Below are 26,069 nucleotides of genomic sequence, written 5' to 3'. Positions count from 1 at the left end.
AACTGGAAAAAGTAATCACTTCTCAGTTATTTTTCTGGCCTGAACTGAAGAACTGCTGTAATAACTAATTTTATTTATTTATACATAAGTTTCAGCCTCCTTTGACTATAATCATACAATCCATCAAAACTCTGGCAGAAAACAGGACGTACAGTAGATTTGTCAACACTGTTACCCATGGTAAATATGAGCAGAAAAGTTAAGTTTTTTATAGAAAATTATTTTATATTGGTGTCCTAAATGCATCAGTTCACACTTCACACATGCAAAACAGATGAAGCTCAGAAAACAAAAATAACAAATCATGTCAAATGACAATGTTCAGTTGGGTTGGTTATCACAATCGCTGATTTCTGTGTGCCGGTGTTTCAGCACACACCTTGTCTCGCATTCTGGGTGATTTAAAACCACTGGAACATTAAGAATTTGACCTGCTGCACCTCTTCATGAAGTATTAGTATATTGTGTTTAATTTTAGGAATCACATGAAGCCAGGAAATAATTATTGGAGTCTTTAACAGGAATAAATTCAAAAAATATAATATTGGTTTATTGCTATTTCATGGGTGTGCATCACACACCTAACACATCCTGGATATACGACCCTGATATTTATTGTGAATGTCTGCTCTCCTTTTGGTAATAACTCAACCACAATCTCCAAGTCTATTGTCATTCTTCTCCAACTCTTGCTTTGACCATGGCAAATTACCTCTCACATTACCAAGTAGAGCTCGGTCATCTCCTGTAGTCTTCAGACAGAAATACATCAGAAGAATACTAAATAATTTGGACATTATCATGTAATTTGGTCTTGATGGTAGTCTCCTATTGTACTAAGAACTTATACTCTAGAATTCTGCATTCCTATTTTGCATTTTCAGTCATTCCTACTTGATTGGCATTTATCTTGCACCATGGAAACAAGCCTCAGTTCACCCTATTCCAAAATAAAAATAAAGTGATTAATAAAAAGTTAAATATTAAAGTGGTAAGTTTAGTGTACAAACTGTTGTATAGTTCTTTTATTTTATTTCTCTCAAAAGTCATGGAACAGGTTGCTGAAGCACTTGCCAAGGTTTGCTTATGTCAGTTATCTTTCGACACACTGACTCAATCAATGCTATAACTTCAACTCTTATTTCTGTACTTGTATTATAATTTTTTTTTTTTTTTTTTTTTTTTTTTTTTTGTGTGGCACTAGTGTTGCAAGTTAATGTGTAGCAGTAGTTTTGAGCTGTGCTGAAAAGGTGTTTTTAATTACGGTATAGTGTGGCTTTTTGTCCCAAATTGTGCTTAGTTTTTTCAGTTTGGATACCAACGTCCTTTAGTGCTGTTGTTGAAATTTTTTATTTATATTGTGTTTTACTACTTGTTTATTGTACTAGTTCAGCTTCTAAAGATGGCGTACATAAAGAAACATATGTGGCATGGAAGGCTTCTGTACAAAAGTCTGGCTTTGCATTAGATGCATTGCAAAAACTGCTATATATATGCACTGAAAAATGTGAAAGATCTGAGGACTGTTTGGGTAAATGAGAAGAAGGAAAGCGTTAGCATATGTGAATAGTGTCAGGATAGATTAGAGCGATTAGAAATGGGAGCAAATGTCAGGACTATAGTAGAAGAGCTTCAGCAGGAGTTAGTGAAAATGAAAAGCGAAATGAAACAATTGGAAGAGGATATTAAACAGCTAAAGGAGAGATTGGCTGATGATGATGATGAGGAAGTTAATCTTATAAAGAAAGAATCAAAGGATAGTTGTATATCAGTGTAGGGGGGGACTCGATCATTAGAGGTGTGATTACTAATAAAGTGCACAAAACATGCTTTCCTAGTGGAACTATAAAGCAAATAATTGATGCGTTGCAGAAAAGGAAATACTGGGCATCAAAATTAGTGGTGGGCACAAATGACTTAGTTGGGGAGAAGAAGAATGCTAATAGAAACTTAAAGATTTTGCAGCAGGTAAAGAAAAATAGTGTTGTTGGGAAAGGCATAGGTGTGTTTCCAGATATTATTATTACATGACACCTCCAGGGAGAGCACCTACTCTACAACTTTCTGTCTCCACTAACTACAATGAACTACCATCTACACCAACGCCATCTACCGCCAAACACCACCACTAGTATTTTCACAGACAATCACAAACATCCATGCCCATGGCAGGATTTGAACCTGCAGCCTCTTGACTGGAGAGTGGACATGCTAACCACTCGGCCAGCCAGGCTGGCAAAAATTTGTTTCCCCAATATGTTAACAGTGAATTGAGAAAGAGAGCAGAGATAATGAAGAGATAGTAAGATGGCTGAGTCATGTGAGGCAAAGGGGGGTTCAATTTCTAAATCTGTGGAGTGAATTTGAAGGGAAGTTCAAATGGTATAAAACTGATGGATTACATTTGAATGGGTTTGAATAGCAGCTAGAATGGAGAATGTTATGCATTTAGAAAGGCTGTTGTTTTCTGAGAAGGCACAGAGTCAAGAAGTTAATGTAGCAAATGATCAGTCTACCTGTGAAACAGGATAGCACAAATCAACAGATTATACAGCAGGAGAAAGATGGATATGAGGTTGAAGGAGCTAGAATAGAGAATGTCGGTGCTGGTAGAATTGCCTCAAACACACAGTGATTGTTATATTTATACAGAAATGTAAGGAGTATTCGAAACAAGAGCTGAGTTTGTGGCATTGAGACAGTATGCCCAAAAGTAATTGGAATAAGTGAAGCTTGGTTGTTTGAGGAGGATGTAATGTCGGGAATAGAATTAGGTTATATAATTTTCCAGAAGGATAGAGACATGAAAAGAGGAGGGGGCGGGAGTACTGCTAATGATTGCAGAAAAACTGTCTGCAAAGTGTGGAAGTTGATAGTACATGCACAGATTTTGAATCTGTGTGGTGTGAAGTTAAAATAAACAGGTTAGTAAATCTGATAGAATGCTGTTATAGGCCAGGGAATGAAAAGAATACTGATTGTGAAATCTTTAGGCAAATTAGTTGGGCATGTAAAAAAGAAAGTGATCCTAATGGGAGACTTTAATTACAGGAATATAGACTGCAAGGAGGAGTAGTGTATGGGAACAAGGAGAGTGAGTTTGTGGAATTTCTGAGAGATAAGTGTCTTAAGCAGCACATGATTGAAGCAACTAGAGGCTTTAATGTTTTGGATTTGGTGATAACTTCACAAGATGTAGTTGGCAATGAAATGTTGACACTGCTGCCAGTTGGTGAGAGTGATTATGATGTACTTGTTTGGAAGTGATGAAACAAGAAAAGTTCACTGCCAAAAATGGATGTGTGTATGGAAGTGTAAAGCAGGTGATTATAGGAAGCTCTGTCGTCAATTAGCATCAGTACATTGGGTAGATGAGCGGAGTAGAAAAGATTTATTTATTATTTAACATATAGCTCACACATGAAAAGTTACGTCACATTAATCCTTAATATATATGGACATAATAATAGACGTGTACAATAATAAGACATAATACAGTCAAAAAAGAGACATTCAAGAATAGGCTACAACTGTATGTCTAGGTTGATTATTCAGTCAGCTGCATTTGGTTTAGCATTGATGAAGTCAGACAGGTTTCCATTGTATGCATGTTGGGCACATTCTACTGTGATATGATTAATTGTCTGGCAGGGTGATCCACAGTTGCACCCGGGTGAGGAAATCGTGCCCCATTTGTGAAGGTGGTCTGCACATCTGCCATGATTAGTACAGATTCGGTTAAGGGTAGACCAAGTTTTTCGAGGTAGGTCAAAACCCGAAAACATCTGTGTTGGGTCCATTACTTCATGGAAGTCATCCACTGTCGAGTTTTTTGGCCTGTCTTCAACAGGAAATCAGGGTGAATTCCATCAAAACCAGGAACCTTGCCTGGTTTCATATCCATTAGAGCAGTGTTAATATCTTCAGGAGTGAAAGGTCGTGAATATAAAAGGTCTGATGGTCTGTTGTTTTTCAAATATGTAAGTTCTCTTTTTATTTGAAGAGTGTGTTGTTTGTCCTTGGCGTGTTGATGTGTTGACAATATGTGATGCATATTGGTTAGGAGAAATGCTGATTGTTCCTGGACTGTCAGGGTGCCACTATCTAGTTTTCTTAGAAGGCTCCATGCTTTTCTAGTGGAGTGCCGAAAATAGTCTTTCTACTGTCTCAGTCCATTTCTTCTGTCCGTTGGTGAATGTCGGTTGGGTCAAGGCTGTGAATGAGTTCATTTGCAATGTCAGGATCGCCACACTCTAGGTATTCTTGGTACAGGTTATTACTGTCATCGTCCCATCCAGGGATATACTCCTTCTGGAAGCCTCTTGGTATGGTCTTCTTATCTACAGCAAAAAACAGCTCCCACGAATCTCTTGTAATTATTGCATGTTGGAGGGATCCAACAGACATATTTGTCAAGACAGGCAGCAAATGTATCCCAGTCGGTTTTCTGGAAGTTCAAGCGGGGACGTTGGATGGATCGGGATACCTGCAGACCTACCTCTAATATAATTGGTCTATGTTGCTTTGCAGAAAGTCGGAGAGAACTCTTCTCTCTGTAGGTAATGGTCGTCCATTGTTGTCTTGAGTGACGAAGCAGAGGTCAGGGTTGTACTCCCTGTTCCAAGCTGCTGACCTGAAGGAAGATCTGTCTTTTGCATCGAAAATTAGGTGCATGTTGTGAATTTCTTGCCCATTCAGTTAAAGTCTCTCCGCATTCATTGTTGGAAGCATATTTCCATAGCGTGTGGTGGCTGTTAAAGTCACCACACACTATATGCGCATCGCTGGGTGGTTGTACACTTGTAGAACTTGTGGAGGCCACAAGAGGGCAGGGGATTTTTATACACTTTGGTAATGGTTATATTCCCTATCATAGTTATCAGATGCAAGCCACCAACAATGCTGGTTGTAATGAGGTGGGAATCTTCTAGGATACTACGTACATAGGTGGCAAGGCCATGTGTGTCATGGTAAGTGGCTCCAGTGATAAATTGGCCCCTGCAGTGGAGCTGATACTTATCCTGACAGTGAGTATCTTGAACAAGAGCAATGTCGACATTGTAGGTCATATAAAATCTTTGAGAGGTATTCACATTTTGCTCTACATATACCCTTAATGTTAATTCGGACAACAGGAAAGCAGAAAAGATGTTGACAATGCATGGAAACTCACAAGGCAGTATCTGACAAAATCAATGTATGACTGCATACTGAGGGTTAAGTGAGTAAATAGAGTGGAAGTGAAATGGATGAACAGTGAAATCAAGCAAGCTTTGCTGGAAAAGAAAATGTTATGGAGGAGGTACAAGACAGTTGGTGGTGATCAGATCCATGAAGAGTATAAAGCGCAAGCTAGAAAGGTCACAAGCATGGTAAAGAAAGAAAAGATGCAGTATGAGAGGAGATTGGCTGGTCAGGCCAAGGTTATCTCAAGGGAATTTTTTGCTATATCGCAAGCAAGAGGAAGAATAATTATGGCAGACTAACATTGGTGGATATTCATTGCAGCAGACTAACAGCTGCAAATGATATAGTGGAATTATTGAACAAGCACTTTATTCGCATATACACTCATGAGCAGTTGAATTAGGGATTCCTGCTGTGTTGGCGAAATGGCGCTGTGGTTGCCCCGATGAATGGAATATTCCATGTGGAGCATGATGGGGATGTCGTCAGACCTTGTACTGACAGTCTGAGTAATAGTCGAGCACAGAATGGGGAACACTCGAGATTTCAGCAAATTCGATCGCGGCCAGATAGTCAGAGTCTGATGTATGGGGCACTCCATCTCCAAAGTCTGATGCTGAATCTGCAGCCTGGTACTTCAATGTGGTGATCAGTTTGATTACTGATTGATGGTTCATCAGTGGTGGTGGTTCCTGAAGCACTCAGGCAAAACTTGTCGGGCTGCGTTGCTGCAATTTTTGCAATGTATGATAAGCATAGTTGGGTCTGAGTATGTTGCATGTGATCACATGTTCACAGCCAACATAAATATAAAAGAGGACTTTTTGGGGGTGGATGGGGGGGGATCATTACTCTGGTGAAATCTGTGAGAGTACTTATAGATTTGTTTAGAGTTCTGTCTTATAATTATTATAATTAACCATAACGTCAAATGAAAGTTCGATTCATTTTGTGTTAAGATAGGAAAGAAAGCACTTTTAAAACGATTAATTAAGAGCAGAAATTCAAGGTAACATTCCAGAATGCGACTCATCATGATTCCTGGATCCAATATGTTGGTCTCATTCTGTTATTTTCATCTGTTTAGCGGTGATAGCCTTTTGAAAACTACAAATTTTTGTTGCATCTTTCAGTTATTTAATACATCCATTTATCAAGACATTATTTTTTAGGACCTCCTGAGTAGTATGAAGTAAGCAGATTATGTGTTGAGTTATTTTTTACAGATCACTGTTAATGTCTTTTTCTTCTTTCACTCTGCCTTATCCCATGTTAAACAGGGTCGGCGCACCAATCTTTAACCTTCCTTTTCCAAGTTCTCCGGTCCAGAGCATCCTTCGGACTCCACATCCTTTCTCCCTAAGATCCTCTGTCATCTTATCTCTCCAACTGAGCTTGGGCCTGCCTCTTTTCCTCCTACCCTCCAACTCCATATACTCCACTCGTTTACCAACATACTCCTCACCCTTCCTCTCAACCAGTCCAAACCACCTCAGCTTACTTTCTTGTATCTTCTTGCCAATTGGTCCGACCTTAACCGTCCCTCTGATGTAGTCATTCCTTATCCTGTCCTTCTTTGTCACACCACTCATCCATCTCAACATCCGCATCTCTGCTACCTCCATCTTCCTCTCCTGTGCCTTGGTTATAGGCCACGTCTCCACACCATGGAGCATCGCCGGCCTCACCATCTTATTGAGCTTTCCTTTCCTCTTACAACTCACTCTCTTGTCGCACAGGACCCCGCTCATCTTCCTCCAATTCATCCAACCACATGTTATTCGGTGCTGTATTTCCTCATCCAGGTCACCATTCCTCTCGACAACCGACCCAAGGTACTTGAATTTCTTCCCTGAAATTAGCCTTTCACCCTGGAGTTGTATGACGATATCCTCGTCACTCCCCGTTGACACATATTCAGTCTTCACCCGGTTAATTCTCATGCCGCTCTCCTCCAGTGCCTTTCTCCACTCTTCCAGGGTATTTTCAAGCTTCTCTCGGGATGATTCGCATAGAACAATGTCATCGGCAAACAGCATGCTCCATGGTGCCTCCTTCTTGACATCCTCCACTAGTACGTCCATGACCAGGTCAAAGAGGTAAGGACTCAGAGCTGGCCCTTGGTGTAGGGAACAACAATAGGGAACCCTTCTGTCATGCCGACATTAGACCTGACCTGAGTTTCTGTTCCCTCATACATCTCCTTCACCAACCTCGCGTACTTCTCCGACACCCCCTTCTTCCTCATACACCTCCATACCTCCTGCCTGGCCACTGTCGTATGCCTTTTCCAGGTCTATAAACACCATGTGCAGATCCACTTGCATCTCTCTATATTTCTCCATCAATCGCCTTAGCGCAAATATTGCATCCGTTGTCCCTCTTCTTGGCATAAATCCAAACTGCTCCTCACCAATTTCCTGCCGTAACCTTGCTTCAATTACTCTTTCCCATATTTTTAATGTGTGTGACATCAGCTTGATTCCTCTATAGTTGCCACAGTCTTGAACATCTCCTCTTCCTTTGTAGATTGGGACAAGAATACTTTTCCTCCATTCCTCTGGTATCTTTTCCTGTTGGGCTATTTTACACATCAGATCCCATAACATATCCACACCCTCACTGCCCAAACTTTTCCACACTTCCCCAGGTATCTGGTCTGCTCCCACAGCCTTTCCATTCTTCATTTTTCTCAGTACCCAAACCACTTCTTCTCTACTTATGTCTTGCACCGGTCTCTTATTTACCTCTCCATCCTCGCACCTCTCTCTTGGATTCTCCTCATTTAGTAGTTTTTGGAAATATTCTTTCCATCTTCCTCTGATTTTGTCCTTGTCTTGTAATACTACTCCTGAGGCATTCTTTATCTGCTTGACTGATATGTCTTTTGAGGCCTTATCTCTGGCTTTCGCTATGCTCAACAACTGAGCTTCGCCACCGTTTCTCTCCAGTTCTTCATAAACCTCATCAACTGCCCTCGCTTTCGCCCTTGCCACAGCTCTCTTTGCATTTTTCTTTGCTAATCTATATGCCTCCTTGTCGTAGCAAAAAGGATTTCTTTCAAGGTTTTAACTTTTATGCTAGGGTTTGCAAAAAACAGGTGCATTGCAGTTTAAAGTGTGTATGAAATTTTGTTACTTTAATCTTAGTTAAATAACTAGTACTCACCAATTAAATGTAATTTATTTTTCTAAAGTATATGATCTTTGTCAATTTTAATAGCAATTCTATAGTAAGTAGATTTTATTTTTAATAGTTACATTCATAAACCCATAGGCATAATTATTTGATCTTGGTGAAATAACATTTTGGTGCTCAAGTGACAGCAACAACTTCCAAGTTTTCCTGAAACAGAATAATAGTGGGCAGCAACATTTATCTCATAAATTGGGACATAGTATTATACATTCTTATGTTGTCAATTTTCTCTGCTTTTGCAATCTTAGATGGGTTTGGAGAAAAGATGAAATGTAAATTGGGACTAGCAGTATTAAGAACAGAGAAATCAAGTACTGTGGTAGGATACAAAAATGACCTAAGTTGATTAGTTTCTTTGTCTAAGCATTTAACCCTTTAACTGCTACGGTCGAGTTAACTCGAGTGCAGAAAAAAATGGCGACCTTACTACGATCTAGTTAACTCGATTTGAACTTTCAGTGTGTAATACTCATTTAATTTAGTTTGTGAAAACATTTGAAATGATCTGGCTTATAGTGCCATCTCTTAGGATTAGAAGGAACTAATTTTCAAGCTTCTGTCTGCTTTGTGGCACTATCTTTTTTAAAAAAAAAAAAAAAAAAAAAAAAAAAAAAGTGAGACCATGCACATTGTTATCTGAGCCGTCCTTGACAATAGGAGCCAGGCTATCATGTGATGCGGTGATTCCAGGGTTAGTAATAATGGCTTCGACAAGCAGTTTTTGATGTCAATTTTCAAATGACTTTCATCAGAGAAAATTTTCAAAAGTTCCAACATGCAAAACTAGCCACTCCATCTGGACAACCATCACAGGGTGACGAACCCCTCCAACTGAGGAAAAGACATGTCCTAATACCTGTGCCACTCACACCCAAGAAAGCAAATCCCGCTAGGTATTGGCATGTGTGTTCAAATGCCCCTATGTGGTATTTGAACACACATGCTAGGTATTGGCATATGTGTTCAAATACCACATAGGGGCAAAGAAAAAGAAAAGAGAGCTGGTATATGTGTGCCAAATATGGCATAGCCTTATGTATACAACCCCTGCTTTCAAAATTACCACACACTACTAAGGTATTGAAGTATTTTTGGGGAAGTGTTTCTCACTTGAAGTTGTGACATTATTTGACATGGAATAAGCAAATAAATTTCAAGATAAATTTTGGACATCCCTAACTTGAAAATAAAATTCCTATATAACAGTTTTGTTCAGTGACTTCAATTTATACAAGAAAATAGTGCAAAAATGTGTAATACATTATAGTAACTATTCATATTATTATAAAATATTTTATAATTGTGGAAATAACTCAGCAAGGAGGGTCATACTGGTTATTTAGTATCTCAGCAGTTAAAAGGTTAAACAGTTATGTTATCAGAAATTAAAAAAAATCCTAATGTGATAAGAAACATGGAAGGCAAACCTATATCATACATTTTGTACCATTCCCCCCCTCCCCCATTCTTATGAATTTTATATACCGTATATGTTGGCATATAGGACAAGTCCTAATTTTTAGGTTTTAAGCTTATGTCAGTTGTATAAGACAACCCTCTCAGTTTCTTCTTTCTTTCTTGTATTAACAACGTTAGGTATTATTGTTATATCCGTTATTTTTATATCTATGCATATCTGTTATTTTTTTGCATGGCATAGATTTAGTATTTACTTTAGATTTGGTATGAGATATGTTTCGTAGTCATTTAATTCAGAATGCTAAAAGTCTTCTAGAAAAAAAACACACAAAAATTGTTGTTATACCAGGTGATTTAATCTATATTGCAACCACTAGACGTCTGCTTGAACAAACCATTTAAAGATCACATGCGAGAAGAGTGGAATAATTGGATGTTGACTGGTGAAAAATCGATTAGAAACGCTTATGTCGGTTGTTTAACTTCTATATTGCAATCACTAGACATCTGCTTGAACAAACCATTTAAAGATCACATGCGAGAAGAGTGGAATAATTGGATGTTGACTGGTGAAAAATCGATTAGAAACTTATGTCGGTTGTTTAACTTCTATATTGCAATCACTAGACGTCTGCTTGAACAAACCATTTAAAGATCACATGTGAGAAGAATGGAATAATTGGATGTTGGCTGGTGAAAAATCAATTACAAATGATGGATCTATGCGCACTGTAGCCCTTGATATGATTTCAAGTCGTTTAAAAAGTGTGATATCGCTAATCATATGGATGGTATGGAAGATGATCTGTTGTTGGACACTGATGATGAAAACAAAATCAATTCACCGGATTCGAACTGGGATCCATATGACGATCATTCAAACAATGAATCTGAAGAACTATTTTCAACAGACGATGAAGAAAATTAACATGAAAATTGAGGTTAATAATTATTTGTTTTTTAAGACTTACATCTATTGTAATATTTTAAATAAATTTATGTAACAAAAAATTAATCTGATTTGTTTATAAACACTGCCTATTTTCTTATATAATGATGTATTGTATCTACCTAAATGTTCATCCAAGAAATTAAGCTTCCCTTTTTATACTCACCGTATGAGACGACCCATGATTTTGAGGGTTTTTTGTAGTATTTGAGTCATCTTATACGCTGATATATACGGTCTATTTTTTTTTTGTAATTTTCATTTATTTTTTACATAATCCAGAAACTCTGCTGTAGAGACCAAACATGGAACTTTTTCAAGCCACTTCATGCCTCCATTAACTGGGGGTGATGATATTCATCATCCACCTGAAAGACAATCACAAACATCTGTGCCCACAGGATTCAAACCTGCAGCCTGTTGGTTGGAGAGCAAGTATGCTTTACTACTCAATCAGGCTGGCAAAATATTCTATATCATGTTTGGTCATATTTCATCAAAAACATAGTGTATGAAGATCTTGGTCACTCTGTGCATTGTATTAGTGTAATCTTAGTTTTTTATTTTATTTTATTTTATTCTCCTAAGGTGCTATAATTCAAATGAAACTAATAGTTTAAATCCTTTCTTTTAGGCTTACACGGTGATCCGAATGCATTTTTGAAAATTATGGAGACAACTACCGTGTTTGAATAAAAACTTTAGTTTAAGTTTATTTTGTTTAGAAATGCTTATGTCGGTTGTTTAACTTCTATATTGCAATCACTAGACATCTGCTTGAACAAACCATTTAAAGATCACATGTGAGAAGAATGGAATAATTGGATGTTGGCTGGTGAAAAATCGATTACAAACGATGGATCTATGCGCACTGTATCCCTTGATATGATTTTAGTTAGATTTTAGTTATATTAAACTAAAGTTTTTATTCAAACACGGTAGTTGTCTCCATAATTTTCAAAAATGTAATAGTTTAAATCTTAAATAATAGTTCAACAAACAGTCAAGTGGAATACATGGAATGTACTGTATACCAGACATAAACTTTTGGTATTAACACTGACCTAAGATGCAACAGAAATCCATCATACTTACCATAAGTTTTGAGAAACTTCCTATGTTTCTCAAAATCTGTGTATGAATCTCTGATGTGACTTTGAGAAAATCTCGGGATCAAAGGTTGAATGATTTCTCTTTCGTATATATAAAATAAGAGCTTATGATTTCCAGTAGTTACAATACAGGGCGAGTCAAAATGATGTGAGCAATTAGAAACATCTATTGAAACAACAATACGAAACTTTCATTAGTGGATGCAAAAAACATTTTGTACCTGATTTATAAAAGTTCAGTGTGCCCACCATGTCACACAGCACATGTCAAAACAGTATGCAACTTCTTGCTAAACAGAAACCAACATCTGATGATCATTTGTGTCTAAAGCTCTGCATACGCAATCCTTCAGATCTGCCAAGTTTTGTGGCAAAGGGGGCATATGAACTTTGTCCTTTACTTATCCCTAGAGGGGAAAAAAAAAATCTGGGGTGTAAGGTCTGGACCGTTCAGGCCAGGCTGTAGGACCCATTTAGCCTATCTATCTTCCAGGAAGTTGCATGTTCAAAAGTGACATGACTTTGTCGAATGGTCAAACACTCTAGTGGTAGCTATCAGAATGCATTCTTGTGCATAAATAACTCTTTGAGTTTCTTTTTCGATTACTGCATGTTGCATTTTCCTATCGCTAATTGTTTCTTTGTAAAAATAGGCAAAAATTGCTCGCATCATTTTGACTCCCTGTATAATATTATATTAGACAACAAACTATATTCATGTTTTAATCCTTTATCCAAAAGTAACGAAACAGTTGGCACATGAAGTATTATTTTCATGACTAGGCTATTTGGATATATAGATTGTTGAATTCAGTTGCCTCAGTATTGCACATTTCTTAATGAGACCTCAGTAAAAATTGGTATTGGTCTGGGTAGTGGCCTTTCCCATAATGCATAGCAATATCTCTAAAAGAAAGTGTTCTGCGCATCATTACCAACATAGATAAAGGGATAGGCTAGAGCTCAGTGCATCACTTGCAGTAGGTAACCTCAGTGTCTGCCTGGAACTAGATTCCATTGAGATCCCAGTAAAGATTGTAACCAGTCTTAATAGTGGTCTTTCTTATAATGCACAACAATTTATACATCTGAAAGGAAGTGTGCTATGCATTATGGGATACTATGGCAGTTGATATGAAATCAACAGCCTCTGTATGCTAAGTATTCTATTCTTGAAGATGCTTCCTGAGAAAACTTTGATTGGGTACAGGATTAACTACCCAACTGGCCATGATATATTTACCTTAACCAAAACATGGATGTTGTGTCCATTAAAGTTGCTATTCCATTTAAGTAATGGATACAGAGTGTGAGATGGTTGATGTATTTCATCTACACAGATTATTTGGATGGTTGAAACAAGCATATAATTTCTCATCTTATATAATTTACTTTGTAACCAAAAAGGGAAAAAACTCTATAAATGTATAATACAGGGTAGTCATTATTAAACTCTCCCTATTCAGAGCCATATGTAGTTCAACTGGAATGTCACCAAATTTGGTAGGGAGATTAATCAAGACATGGGAAGGAGGTTTCCAAGAAAAAAAAAAATTACTTCAAAAAGTCGCTGATAGGCGAATGTGGTGCTATACAATGTAAAACAAAAAAAAAAAAAAAGCATTAAAATGGATAGACAAATGAATAATAGACTAAACTGAAATGAAAGATTGTGTTGCTTATGATAACAGCAATAAAAACATTTAATATCAGTTTAATTTAGCAGTTGTTATATTACTGGAGCAGAAGTGTTGTCACAAACTTGTTGCACAACTTAAATGCATTGAATTCGCCTATATGAAAGAGAACTTGGTTCAATGTGGCCACTGTTCTTGTGTTCAAGAAATTGTATCCTGTACACAGTATTCTCAGCAGCAGATTGTAACATGTCTGAAGGAATGTTAGTCACAATGAGTGATATGTTATCCTTTAAGGCTGCGAAGTTTTAGACATTGCTCTCAAAAAAGAATGTCCCATTATAAAATCTGCTGTGAATCCATACCAATACTTTATGTGGATGATGTTCTATGGATAAAATGTAATGTTGCGCATGATTTTCCATACCATGGAATAATGATTATCCAATTGTCACACTACTCTACTCCATGAGCACTTCTACTACCAGCAACATTCTTGTGTGATTTGATAACAACTGCGGTAGTGACACTGGTTTCCATCTTCTGTCAGGTCAAACTTCCAAAGATCCCATTTCTTCAAACTTCCAAATCATTCATCTAACTGCTTTAGCTGACAGAGGACCATTTTATGCAAGTTCTGGTTCTAAACTTGGAAAGTGCAGCTGATGCATTGCACTTGTTAAGGTAAAATAACTTTACAAGTAGCATGCAATAAGGTAAAGTGATGTGCATGTTGAATACGACTCTCAATAAGAATGCATTTATGAAGTTTTCCCTTTAATTTATAACTCATGCCAACAAAACAGGTGTCCAACTTTGTATTATGCAAATTTTCGGCTTCCTTGAGCTACAACATTGCCATATCCCCTTATTGGTGACTTTTTGAACTACAATTTTTTTTTGTGTGTGGAATCCTACTTCCCATGTCTTCATTAGTCTCCCTACCAAATTTGGTAGCATTCTGTTTAGATAAGGTCTCTGAGTAGTGAAAGTGTAATTAAGGCCACCCTGTATATTTACTACTTCCATAATTAACTCAAAGTATCTTCATAAGTCCACTTTCATGTTGAACAAACCTAGGAAATAAGTTTTGTATTATTAAGGTAAACATGTTTGGAAAATGTTTTTCTTCATATCACGTGTTTAGGACAAATTTATGATAGTACCTGCTCTTAGTATGTGGAAAGCAAATTGGGAAGTTACTTCACGCGTAGACATTTTCTTTTTCTGAGAAAAAGAAACTATTCCTTGTCAAGTAATCTAAGCAACTGCTTTGTTTTGCACATTATCTATTCTTAGTTTGTGAAATCTGAGTGGCCTAACCATCTTGTGATTATAATTGGATGGTCAGTTTTCTATCAATTTGTTCACTACATGTCACAGTGGATAACATCCTCTTCAGATTTCCCTAAGAGCATAAATATCCAGGCAAGATACAGCCACTTCACATTCTCTCAATGCACATGTAAATGTCCCCATCCAATCCCACTGATGTATTCAGATTGAGATTTTTCAAATGCCTTCCAGTTCATCTAGCCATTCATCTATTCTCATCACTTCAGACACTTCTTCTTTTACTACGCGTTATTCCCGCTTCCTATGCAGGTCCGCGTGTTACTTAGATGCGACCTTGTTAGTACCACTCCCAACTGACCTGTCGCCTAGCCTGCCGCTGGGGGGGGGGGATATATTTTTGACTGTAGAAGCGTATGTTCACGGGGCCAGTTTGCCTGCTTATGGGAATGAAAAACGCCAGATAAACTGGTGGACCCTTGCCTGTGCCCAAGACCGGCTAACTTGGCTGAGGAAGATCCTCACGTCTTCGACGGGAATCGAACCCGGGACACTCCTTTCCCAGGCATATGGTTGCAAAGTGCCAAGCCACTAGGCTAACCGTGCAGACTTCATCACTTCAGACACTATCGGCATCTTAATGACAACCCAGTAACTCGGACAAAAATTGTCACCTTCCTACTATCAATGTTCCTTAAAATTATCACTACATAATTAATTTCTTTTCACTCACTATGATGAAAAATCATTCAGCACAATTTCCTTGCCTCCTGTACAATGCCTTGTCACTCTTTTTTTTTTCACTCTTATTCCATTATTAATAATGGTCAACACATATTCAGAAAAATAAATTTAGTAACTGCTATATACTTATTTTCCTGATCATATCCTTGTTACAAGGCATAGTCAGGGAGAGAACAAAAAATTGGTTGAGACTATTCAAGACATCAGTCACAATATGTGAGTCAGATAGCATATGTTTACTTGCTTGTTTTTCAGTCACTACTGAGTAAACAGTAGAATACACTATTAAAGTTCAAAAAGGAAAATGTGATTTGCTTTTGTAATTATTATTACCAGGGACCTGAGACCTTCAGGGAACCAGGGACTAGTTGATCGAGGGAAACCACATATTGCTTGCACCAACTGTCATATCTTTTCTTTAGTTCATTCACCCTTCTTACACTCACTACTCCAAAGAGCAAGTCATTCCAATCATGCACCACTCTGCCAGAAAAATTTGGTTCAAACCTTTTTTTGATTGCATTCATTTTCAACTTCCATGGATATTCTCTCATCCTCTTCCCACTCTCCATAAAATTAAAAATTCCATTTCTGTGATATCCTTCATAAAGGATTATGATTCTTTCAGAAGTTTGAAGGGCTACATCATATCACTCCTCTACTCCTGCTTGCTAGTGTCTGCAGTCCACAAATTCTCAGTGTGTCCTCATAATCTACATTTCACACTGTTTGTTAACATTTCTTTGCACTCTGTCTCCACTGTAGCTGCATCACTGTGCAAACCAGAGGCCAGATCTGCACATGGTAGTCCAGATGAGAAAGGAACTCATTTCACCTCCAGATGAAATGAGTTCCTTTTCCTTACATGTCAATGTTCATTTCAGCATTGCAATTATCCTCTGAGTTGTCATATTCTTTGCTGTATTGCCCTCAAACTTCTTTATAAAACTCCAAGATCCCAAGCTGGATTAGTTTCTTCTAACATTAACATAATATGCATGCCACTGGATACCTAATTACTTCAAATTACATAACTTTATATTTACTAACATTAAACTTATAGTCATTTTCACATGCTCACATCTGTAGCATATTCAATCATTTTTCAGCTGCTACGTCAGTCACATGCTGATTATCCTGCCTATCTTTGCATCATCAGCAATATTAAATAACTGGACCAGAGACTGATTCCTGGAAAACTGCTAGTCAAATTAAATCGTGCACTTCCCCCCCCTTCTCCCCACTTTTTTGATATTTGTCAGTCAGCCATTTTTTTATCCATGCTAATAGTTCATAATCCAACAAATCCATATCTTTTAACTTATACAATTTCTCCCCCCCCCCCCCATGCTGTATCCTGTCAGAAGCCTTAATAAGCTCTAAAAGTATCATGAATCAACTGTAACATTATAAATGAGCAAGTTGCTCAAACATGATCTTTCCTTAGTTAAGCCTATACAAAACTAATCTTTTTGGGACCCTTATGTTTAACTTGTATGGTAATGACATTGGGAACAGCTTAACTGGAGATGTGTGCCAATGATGCAAAGGGAAGGGCTATGAGAAGTAGAGCAGACATTGTGTCCTTGCAGGAGGATTTGAATAGACTGTGAGTGGACAAATGATTGGAGCTATCAGTTTAATGTTTCAAAGTGCAGGGTCTTGAAATTTAGTAGGTAAGGTTGGGATGCAGAGTATGCAATTAATGGAGCAATTTTGAAAGAAGTTGAGGCGATGAGAGATCTGGGAGTGGTGGTGGACAGAGACTTGAAGTTTAGGGATCACATTGCTAAAATTGTGCTTAAGCTCCCAATAGATTATGGCAATAATGAGGAAGGCATTGGCATGCAGAGGCAAAGAGATTATGGTTCCCCTGTACAAGGCTTTGATCAGGTCACATATGGATCACTGTGCACAGATTTGGTCACCTGGTTTTCAGGGGGATAAGGATGTATTAAAGAAGGTCCAGATAAATTTACTAAGTGTCAGGTCTGTGGAATGCGAGATATGAGGCTAGATTGAGGGAATGCAACTTACATAGCCTTGTGAATAGAAGAGAGGATATGATTGAGACATAAAAGTTGGTGACAGGTTGTTACCAGATTAATGTGGAGAAGATATTTCATAGAGTAGAAAGTGGCAAGGGTAAAACTAGAAGCAATCCATGGAAGCTGTATGAGGAGGGTATGAGCAGGCAAGTGAGAAGAAAGTTCTTTGCAGGGAGAGTGATTAGTGAGTGAAATGTATTGCCTGAAAGTTGAGTGCAGAAACTGTGAATGGGTTCGAAGCATGGTTCAATGAACTTTTAGCAGGAGAGAGAGCGTATGGACCTCCCATGATGAGTTCTTTGACTCCATGGAGTTCAGATAATGATGATGATCTTTCCTTAGTAAATCTGTACTTTAAAATGAGCATGCTGTTCATTGCAAAGTTCTCTGCTAATCCCTTTATATATTTGAGTTCCTACCTAATATAATATAATAGTTGCATATTAGTCTTTGGACCACCTTTGTGCAGTGGAGTTATCATGTATTCTTTCTACTCCTGTTGAATCTTACCTGTATTCAAATTATACTACCTGATCAAGTTTTTCTGCGAACAGCTGGCCAGTTCAGCTGTGAACACCCTTCTAGCATTTGTGCTGATTTCCCATCAGCACCTATTCCTGAATTCTTATTCAGTTTATGTAACAATTCTAGTATCTTCTTATACACTTGAGTTTCTTTAGTAAAGAGGTAGCTTTATGCTCTGTGTTGCATACATCAGGTTGGTAGCTCTTAGCAAAATGGGCACTCATTCATTGAACAATCTATTCAGTATCTGTCGTCCACATACAATCTGCATTGGTAGTTATTCTTTCATAATGAAAATTTTTTCTTAATAGAGCATAATGACAAGGTTGTCTTTAGTTTGCACAGTCAATTTCTTTTCGTACTCACACTTAGCTTTCTGGCTTATTGCTTATAATTTTCCTAGCTGACATCATGTTTATAAGCACAGTATTCCTTCCAAATTATTTCTTAAGAATCTTTTGCTTAATAGGATTGCACATTCCTCTCACTCCTGTCCTATTTATTCTTCAAACTTTATAGGTCATATTCTGATTTTGCATCATTTAAGTATTTTTTAAATGCTTCCCATGCATTGCCAATATCCTTCCCATCTGGTAACTGCAGGAAGGAACCTAGTGTACTCCTCAATTCAAATACAGGAATCTCTCAACATGGTTTCAAATAACATGCTTTTCAAATTAACACTGTTAATAAATTGATGCCACAATTTATTTAACACAGACTAAAAATTCACTTAATACATTCTCTTCAGACTGGTTTGGATGAAACTTCTTGGACTGTTCTTCACTTTGAGGTGAGACGTAGCTTTATCATATCACTAAATACAGTACAGAGACATTTATAGTACTATATACACTGCTTGGAAAGATGTCAATGGATACCATAGTATGAGGAACAAACAGCCATGGCACATACCCACCTTAACAAGAGTAGGACCTCTTTTCGCTGTAATGACTGTAGCAATCCTATAGGATATACTTTCTACAAACATACCATAGTGATCAATGGGAATTTTGGACCATTCTTGCTGTAAGCATTTAATGAAGTCCTGGACTGTTGTGGGGCAGACGTCCCTTAACCTTACCCAGCACTCCATCCCACAGATGATGTTCAATAAGGTTGAAATCAGGGCTCTGTGGAGGCCAATCAAGTGTGGTGGCTTTCATCTCTGCAAACCATGCAGTTATAGCAACAACATTATGACATGATGCATTGTTTTGCTGAAAGTGGTAGGTCAGTTTCGTAGAAACACCACAAAGTAGGAAGCATTGCATTATCCAAAATGGTAATAACTCTGAGTTCAGTGCTTGTGGTACCACAAACAGAGGTTTTGGGGCCAAACCAGAAAAAACAGGACATCATGCGGGTTATGCACCCTGGTAAGAGATGTCCACTGGGCATCTGCCACATTTACACCTATTCCCCTGCTCAGTAGAGAGTGTGACATGATTCATTGCCATAACATAGCTTTTTACATTTCCACTTCCCATTGTACCTGCTCTTTGCACCACTAAAAACTGCATGGTGGTTTGGTTAATGTGGGCCTTGTATATTGTGGTCCTACCATGGAAACTCATGGTAGGACCATAATATTGATACCTGAAACTCCACATATCACATGTTGGCCAACAAATGGCGTTTTTTTACATGTTATCCTTTGTAGTATCCTACAGTCACATTTGGTGAGTGCATTGGGTCGTCTACAGTGAGTAACACTTGCACTTGACTCCTTGCACTTCCATTTTATTATGGTATCACTGATTGTTGACCTAGGGTGGCCAATTTTTTAAAAGTGAAAAGTCATTACTTCAGAGCCAAAATTTGAATTAAGCAATATGGAAGGAAAAATTGCATGTGATTTTGCACTGAATTAGGTAGTTTTGAGCTCTTGCCTTATTCAGTAAATGTTTGGGAATTACTTGCCTGTTGTATATGCCGCTGCTAGGCAAGTCCTGGTTTTGCTCTCCCAAAAATCAGAAAAATATGAAAACCCAGCAGTTTTCGTGGTCGAGATACAATTTTTATTTTCTGGTTTTTGCTGCCCTCAACTTTCTGGCCCTAGGCTTTGCTTTAATTGCTTGGTGGGTTATGGCAGCCCTGGGGAATTATTAAACTCACATGCAGAAGAACTGAGTGATAATGACATAATTAACATTGAACAATGATAGTGCACAATGAAGAACATGATGAATGCAATAAAGAAGAAAATGTGCCAATGAAGGATATAACTTAAAGAAATTTGAATCATTGTTTCAAGCTGTTAAAACTTTAAAGCAATTTATAGATATTGACTCTGTCTACTGGAATGTCGACAAATTATGAACTGTTACCATGAGATGCACACACAGTAAAGACTAAGGTCATTGCAAAGTACCTTTTTCAAATATTTCTCATAATTTTTAAATATTTTATTAGTTTTAAATCTTTTAAAAACATTATATTTTTTATAGTTATATTGGCAGTACAAACAAACGTTTTTATTTATTTTTAAATAGTAAAGATGAATGAATTAATTTTTTTCATTGTTTATTATATTTTAATAACGTTTTCAGTTAACATTGTTTCCACAGGATACATTAACCACGTGAAATGAGGGATACCTATACAAGTTTACTTAGGTCATTCATTAAAAAATAATAAAATAAACCTAAATTAAAATTATGCACATCTAATCATGATTACTTTCCAAAACTGTGAAACAGGCATACAACTGAAACAGGATTTGGATAATGTCATGAAATTTCAGGGAGGGGATGATCAGATTAAATTGATTGGAGTGTAGAATCTTGGTTTGATTCCAGAGAATGCTGTCTAGCATCTATGTAAGCAAGGCCCAGACACATAAATTTGATGTATTTCTATTGTTCTTTGATTCTAATCTCAGCAGAATTGCATGTCTGCCAAATAATAGTATCACGGAGGTTCTTGATAGATTTTAAGGAAAATGAGAAGTGGTAATTTATTCTTAGTGGATGATAAAAAGGAAAAAGAAGGCAGTTTATAAGCTGGCTTGATGGTGTTGTATAATTATCACAAAAAAAACCTGTGGTTTGTTGGTATGTAATTCCCACCATGAAAGATTGTAAACCTATAAGTGTATTATTTACTTCAATGTTACTTTAAAGTGGTTGGGTGGAACCTTTTTTTACTTCAGATTGTAGTTTAGTTGAGGAATATGTCAAGTTTTCCTGAATAGTGGATTGGTTAAAACCATTAGTAATAAAGTTTATTTTTATTTTATTTAATTCTTCCTGCAGATGGGAATCAAAAGAACAGGTTGAGTGAGTGCTGTATATAAAAGTTAATATCTGTCTACTGTGATGGATTCTAATTTGTCACCTCTTCTATCTCTTGCACTTTTTACTATTGAATTTTGCTCATGTTTCCTCCTCACTTTCTTTCCACTCATTTTTCTTCTTATGCATCTCTTGCTTTGATAGTTCGGGATTCATGTAACTTTCATGAATGTGAAGAAACATTAACTGTATGCAGTTAATGTTTCTTCACACACCAACTCCCTTGTCACACATTGTTTCTTTACTTTGCCTATGCCATGGTACTGTTGCTGTATTTTAATATTCATAATTCTCCATTCTTTTATTTCCTATTTTCTTGCCTGAAAATTCCACATGTAAATGATCTCATTACAGTGTGAGACACTTCTCTTTTTCAGTATATTACATTTTTGATCTTTTATATCCATTCTGTTACTGTAATGCTTTAAGAGATTATCCTACTACAACAATATAATGCTTAATATTCACATAAAGAATCAAAAATCAAAATGTATCAAGTTGTTTCCTTGTAATGTTATTATTGTTTAAATCAGAAATTATACATGTTTTGGCTTTTTTTCAGCCAAAACATTCATGTATGTTGTTTGCTTTTAGTATATTAATATTTATTAAATATTAATAAATCTTCATGAATAGCAGGCAATATCAAGTAGAGTGATGTGGACAAATATCAGAATTGAGAAACTGAGCAATGAGATTTATTTGTGCCTATGGTTTTACTAAGGTACAAGTGGAGGAATTTTTTTAAGGCTTTACAGAAAGCAACTGACCCAAGGGGAAAAAAACGTTTGTCCGTGTTGGGGATCTAAATAGCAGAGTAGGAAATGATTATCATACATACAGAAATATTTTTGGAAAATTTGGAGAAAAGAACAAAGATAATAATGGCAAATATTATTGGATCTTTGCTCAGGACATGGACTAGTTATTACTAACACAATGTTCCAACATAAAAGTGTGCATAAATTGACATGGAGAAAAGAGGCAAGGAATAAGAAAAGTATCATTAACTATGTTATTGTTGATAGTGATGTATTTTCATTGGTGCAGGACACTAGAGTGTATTAAGGATTTGAAATTGGAAGTGATCACCATTTAGTAAAATGAATATAAAATATTTCAATATAAAATTGAATTTTATATTGAAAAGAACATGTAAGAAAGTTTTAAAGTGAATAAAAGTTGCTGCTCTCAGATGTGAACTTTGAGTACACAAACATTATTCAAAAAAAAATGAAAGAGTTAACAGGAACCAAACCTTGAAGATTCAATGGCGAACCCTGAAGGAAACATTGATTAATTGATTGCATCCAGAGAGGCATGTGGTGAGGTTGTCTGCAAAGATTGAAAATTCAGAACTCCATGGCGGACAGTTGGAAGTTAAAGGAGTGGAGGAAACATATCAAAAGTTCCTGGTAAATAAGTCACCTTGTGCTCTTAGAGAATACAAAGACAAATGTAAAAAAATTAAGTGCTGTGTAAAACTAATTAAACAAAAGCCATGGGAATGTTTTGGTAAGAACATAGAAAATAAATATCAGTGTGGCAAAATATTCTGGAGGTTGTTTAAAAAAGCTCAGAAATGAAGGAAAGAGCACTGTAAAAGGAATTAGAGATGATAAAAGGCGACTTGAAAACTGGATAAAAAGATAACCTTGATATATGGAATAATTACTTCAAACAATTGCTAAATGAAGCAAGCAGTGACAGCATAGTGGTAAAAAAAACACTCAAGTTTGCAATCAGGAATACCTATCCATACTTGAAGTAGAAAAAAAAAACTCATCAAAAGCCTGAAATGTGGAAGGGCAGCAGGAGTAGATGATATTTGACCAGAAATGCTGGTATGGAGGTATAAAAGTCTTGCAGTGGCTGCACTGCATAGTTCAGAAGGTACTCATATATAAAAGGGGAAATAAAACTGAATGTGAGAATTACCGAGCTATTTCCCTACTGAGTGTTCCTGGTAAGATTTATGCAAGTATACTTGAGAAACGGTTGAGAAGGATTGTGAAAGGGAAGCTTGGTGAAGAACAAGCTGGATTCAGGCTAAATAGAAGCTGTCAGGATCAAATTTCACTTTACGACAAGTAAAGAACTCTTGGGAATACTACAATGATCTGTATTTACGTTTTGTAGACCTGCAAAAGGCATATGACAAGGTGTCATATGCCTTTTGCAGGTCATATGAGAGAGATTAGGGGGCATGAACAGATGGCGGCATCATATTAAAAACGAGAATATTAGTAAAGAATTTTACATTGTTGGTATCCTGAAATGTGTTAGTAGAGTTAATCTCAGGTGGTATGGTCATGTAAACAGAATTGGAGAGGAAAAATTAGCAAAACAAGTGTTCTCTGCGAGATTGGGAGGAAAAAGTCCCTGAGGAAGACCAAGATCTAGGTGGATCGATATAGTAAAAAGTGCTTTAGAAGATAGTAATATAAGATTAGGTATAGTTTCTGGGAAAATTCCCATGCTACTCCTCTTAAATATTATTTTTATAATAACTGCTATTATAGCCTATTATACTCACCCATAATGCCCTAAAATATATATACCCCTTTTTTGAGTAATAATAGACAATGTATTTAAAATAAGGGACACTCCTAAACAAAAACAGGCTATAAAGCCAGTTATTATAATAATCATAATATAAGATTTGAGAAAGTTAGTAATGATATAAGTTCTTTATGTAGTACTATCATAATATCCTGTATGTCCCTTGAGAGTACTTACATATCAGGAATTTGAGTGTAATAAATATTAATATAATATTAATATTTAAAAATGTGTTATTAAAAGCAAATATTTCATTTGCATTCCACTTATTTATTCTTAAAATACTCTCTTTTTTAATAATTTTTTTTAAATTTTTTGTTCAAGTACTAGTTTCTGGCTTATAGATAAATTCGAAATTTATTTTTATATAGTCAATTATTGAAGATGAAGTTACACAGCGTTTTGCAGCAGAAGGTAAGCATGATTTTAATAATTGTTAAATTTTCAATAAGAAAGTTTCATTATCTTTTAAAACCAGCTTTAGCTTTTACAGAGTAAAGTGAAGTTTACTGTAATGAATTTCTTGGAAAAGTAATATTATTGTCAGATTAATTCTCTTGAATATTTAACCTATATTTCAGTTAACACAGCAGTAAGTTAATGAAAATTAAAATTCTAAATTCACTTTTTCTAACATTGAAGCACTTCAAAGCATGTAACTAAACTAGCATTCCATAAATCACAGCAGCTGTTTTACTTTTGAAATGATAAATTGAATAATACTCTTAAGCACCGTGATTAAATTGTTATACAAAGAACACAGAAATGAAAAGTATAAATAGTATTCAATGGATGCGATTTACTTTTTTTAAAATTCTATATGTATGTATAAACTTAATGTTAGCTGTACATATGATTCAAACCTACAGTCTTCGTCATAAAGCAGTGGTTCTTACCAGCTGATCTGTTGAGACAGACTACTTCATGTGCCTGTTTATACATTTAACAATTTCTGAATTTTTATTAACCTTCACACAGAGGTTCGAAAAAACAATTGCACAAGAGTGCCATGTAGTTATAAAGGATTAAGGGGCCTATTATTATTTTTCTTGAACAGTTGGAAGTTTGTAATCCAGAAGACTAGGTATATGGAACGAAAGAATGTTGAAAATCTGGTTCCATAAAACTGCAAATGATTGAGGGCATTTGTTTCTGTTTTTACAGAAACAAATGACTTCCTCCATTTTACAGAGTAAAGTGGAGGAAGTCATTTCAGCAGAACAGCATGCATGAAAATATCTACAGAAAATACATTAGGTAGAAATAGAATATCTATGAGAAAGTGGGGTGAGCCTCTGAAAAGGGATTATGAGGTAACTGAATTATCCTTTTTAAAAATAGCATTAAGAATTTTTGAGGAAGCTTTTGGTATGTCACCCTTAAAGCTGAGAATTTTATAATTAGCAGCTGTATATGTGAGAAATAATATCTTGAGCAGACAAGTACACTTTTTTGGAGGTTATGGATGTGATGTGTTTGTGCTACTGAATGTTACAGGTGCAAGTCAATCTGGAAGAGGAATCTGATTTTGACTGGAGATCTGAATTGATCCTCCACACACACACACACAAAGAGAGGAGGGGAGGACAAGGATGGGTGCAGTGAGATCACTCTTACTTATAGAAAAGAACACAAGACTGTTTTGGTAAAAGTAAAGTTGATATTGTCCTTAATTCACTAGAGAATAGCAAGAAGGTCAGTGTGTAAGATAAGATATTGGTTATGAAAGGTCTTGAAGCTTAGAATGTTTCAGCAGTACAAGGTTTACAAATTAAAGAGGAAAAATGGAGCTGTACAGTCATTGACAAAATTATTGATAATTCAGAATAGTAAGAGAATGTTATTTATAGAAAGAAGAGAATATGCAAGAACACCCATGGAATCCTTCTGGGTACTCTGCTCATAGAGAAATTTGAAGTGATGTCATCCACCAGATATCTAACATATGACCAGAAAGTGAACTGGTTATCCAATTCTGAGCAGTTGACAGCATACCAAAACATGGCATTTTATTAATTAGGATTCCATGCTGGACCTAACAAATTTCTTGGAAATATTCAGAGTGACTGTGTCTGCTAGCCTTTTCATGGTTTGTGTCC

At 36.4% G+C, this 26,069-nt stretch overlaps 1 protein-coding gene across 3 annotated transcripts in view; it reads left to right on the top strand.

The window, feature by feature from the left end:
* Positions 1–26,069, top strand: part of Gpat4 (Glycerol-3-phosphate acyltransferase 4) — a 470,968-nt gene that overhangs the window by 78,482 nt on the left and 366,417 nt on the right. For all 3 annotated transcript variants that reach the window (XR_016548355.1, XM_090393085.1, XM_090393086.1), the window contains exon 4: positions 24,342–24,384. Coding sequence is in view for 2 of the 3 variants with exons in the window: in XM_090393085.1 (XP_090249211.1) it covers positions 24,342–24,384 (43 nt within the window). In the remaining variant the exon portion in view is untranslated. The remainder of the gene's footprint in view (positions 1–24,341; positions 24,385–26,069) is intronic.

The sequence above is a fragment of the Typopeltis vanoorti genome, chromosome 5 (assembly GCF_054136105.1).
Source record: "Typopeltis vanoorti isolate ZY-2024b chromosome 5, IOZ_Tvanoo_1.0, whole genome shotgun sequence".
NCBI classification, from domain to species: domain Eukaryota; kingdom Metazoa; phylum Arthropoda; class Arachnida; order Uropygi; family Thelyphonidae; genus Typopeltis; species Typopeltis vanoorti.
Note: the sequence above shows the minus strand (reverse complement) of the source record. Positions and strands in the feature narration are given on the sequence as shown.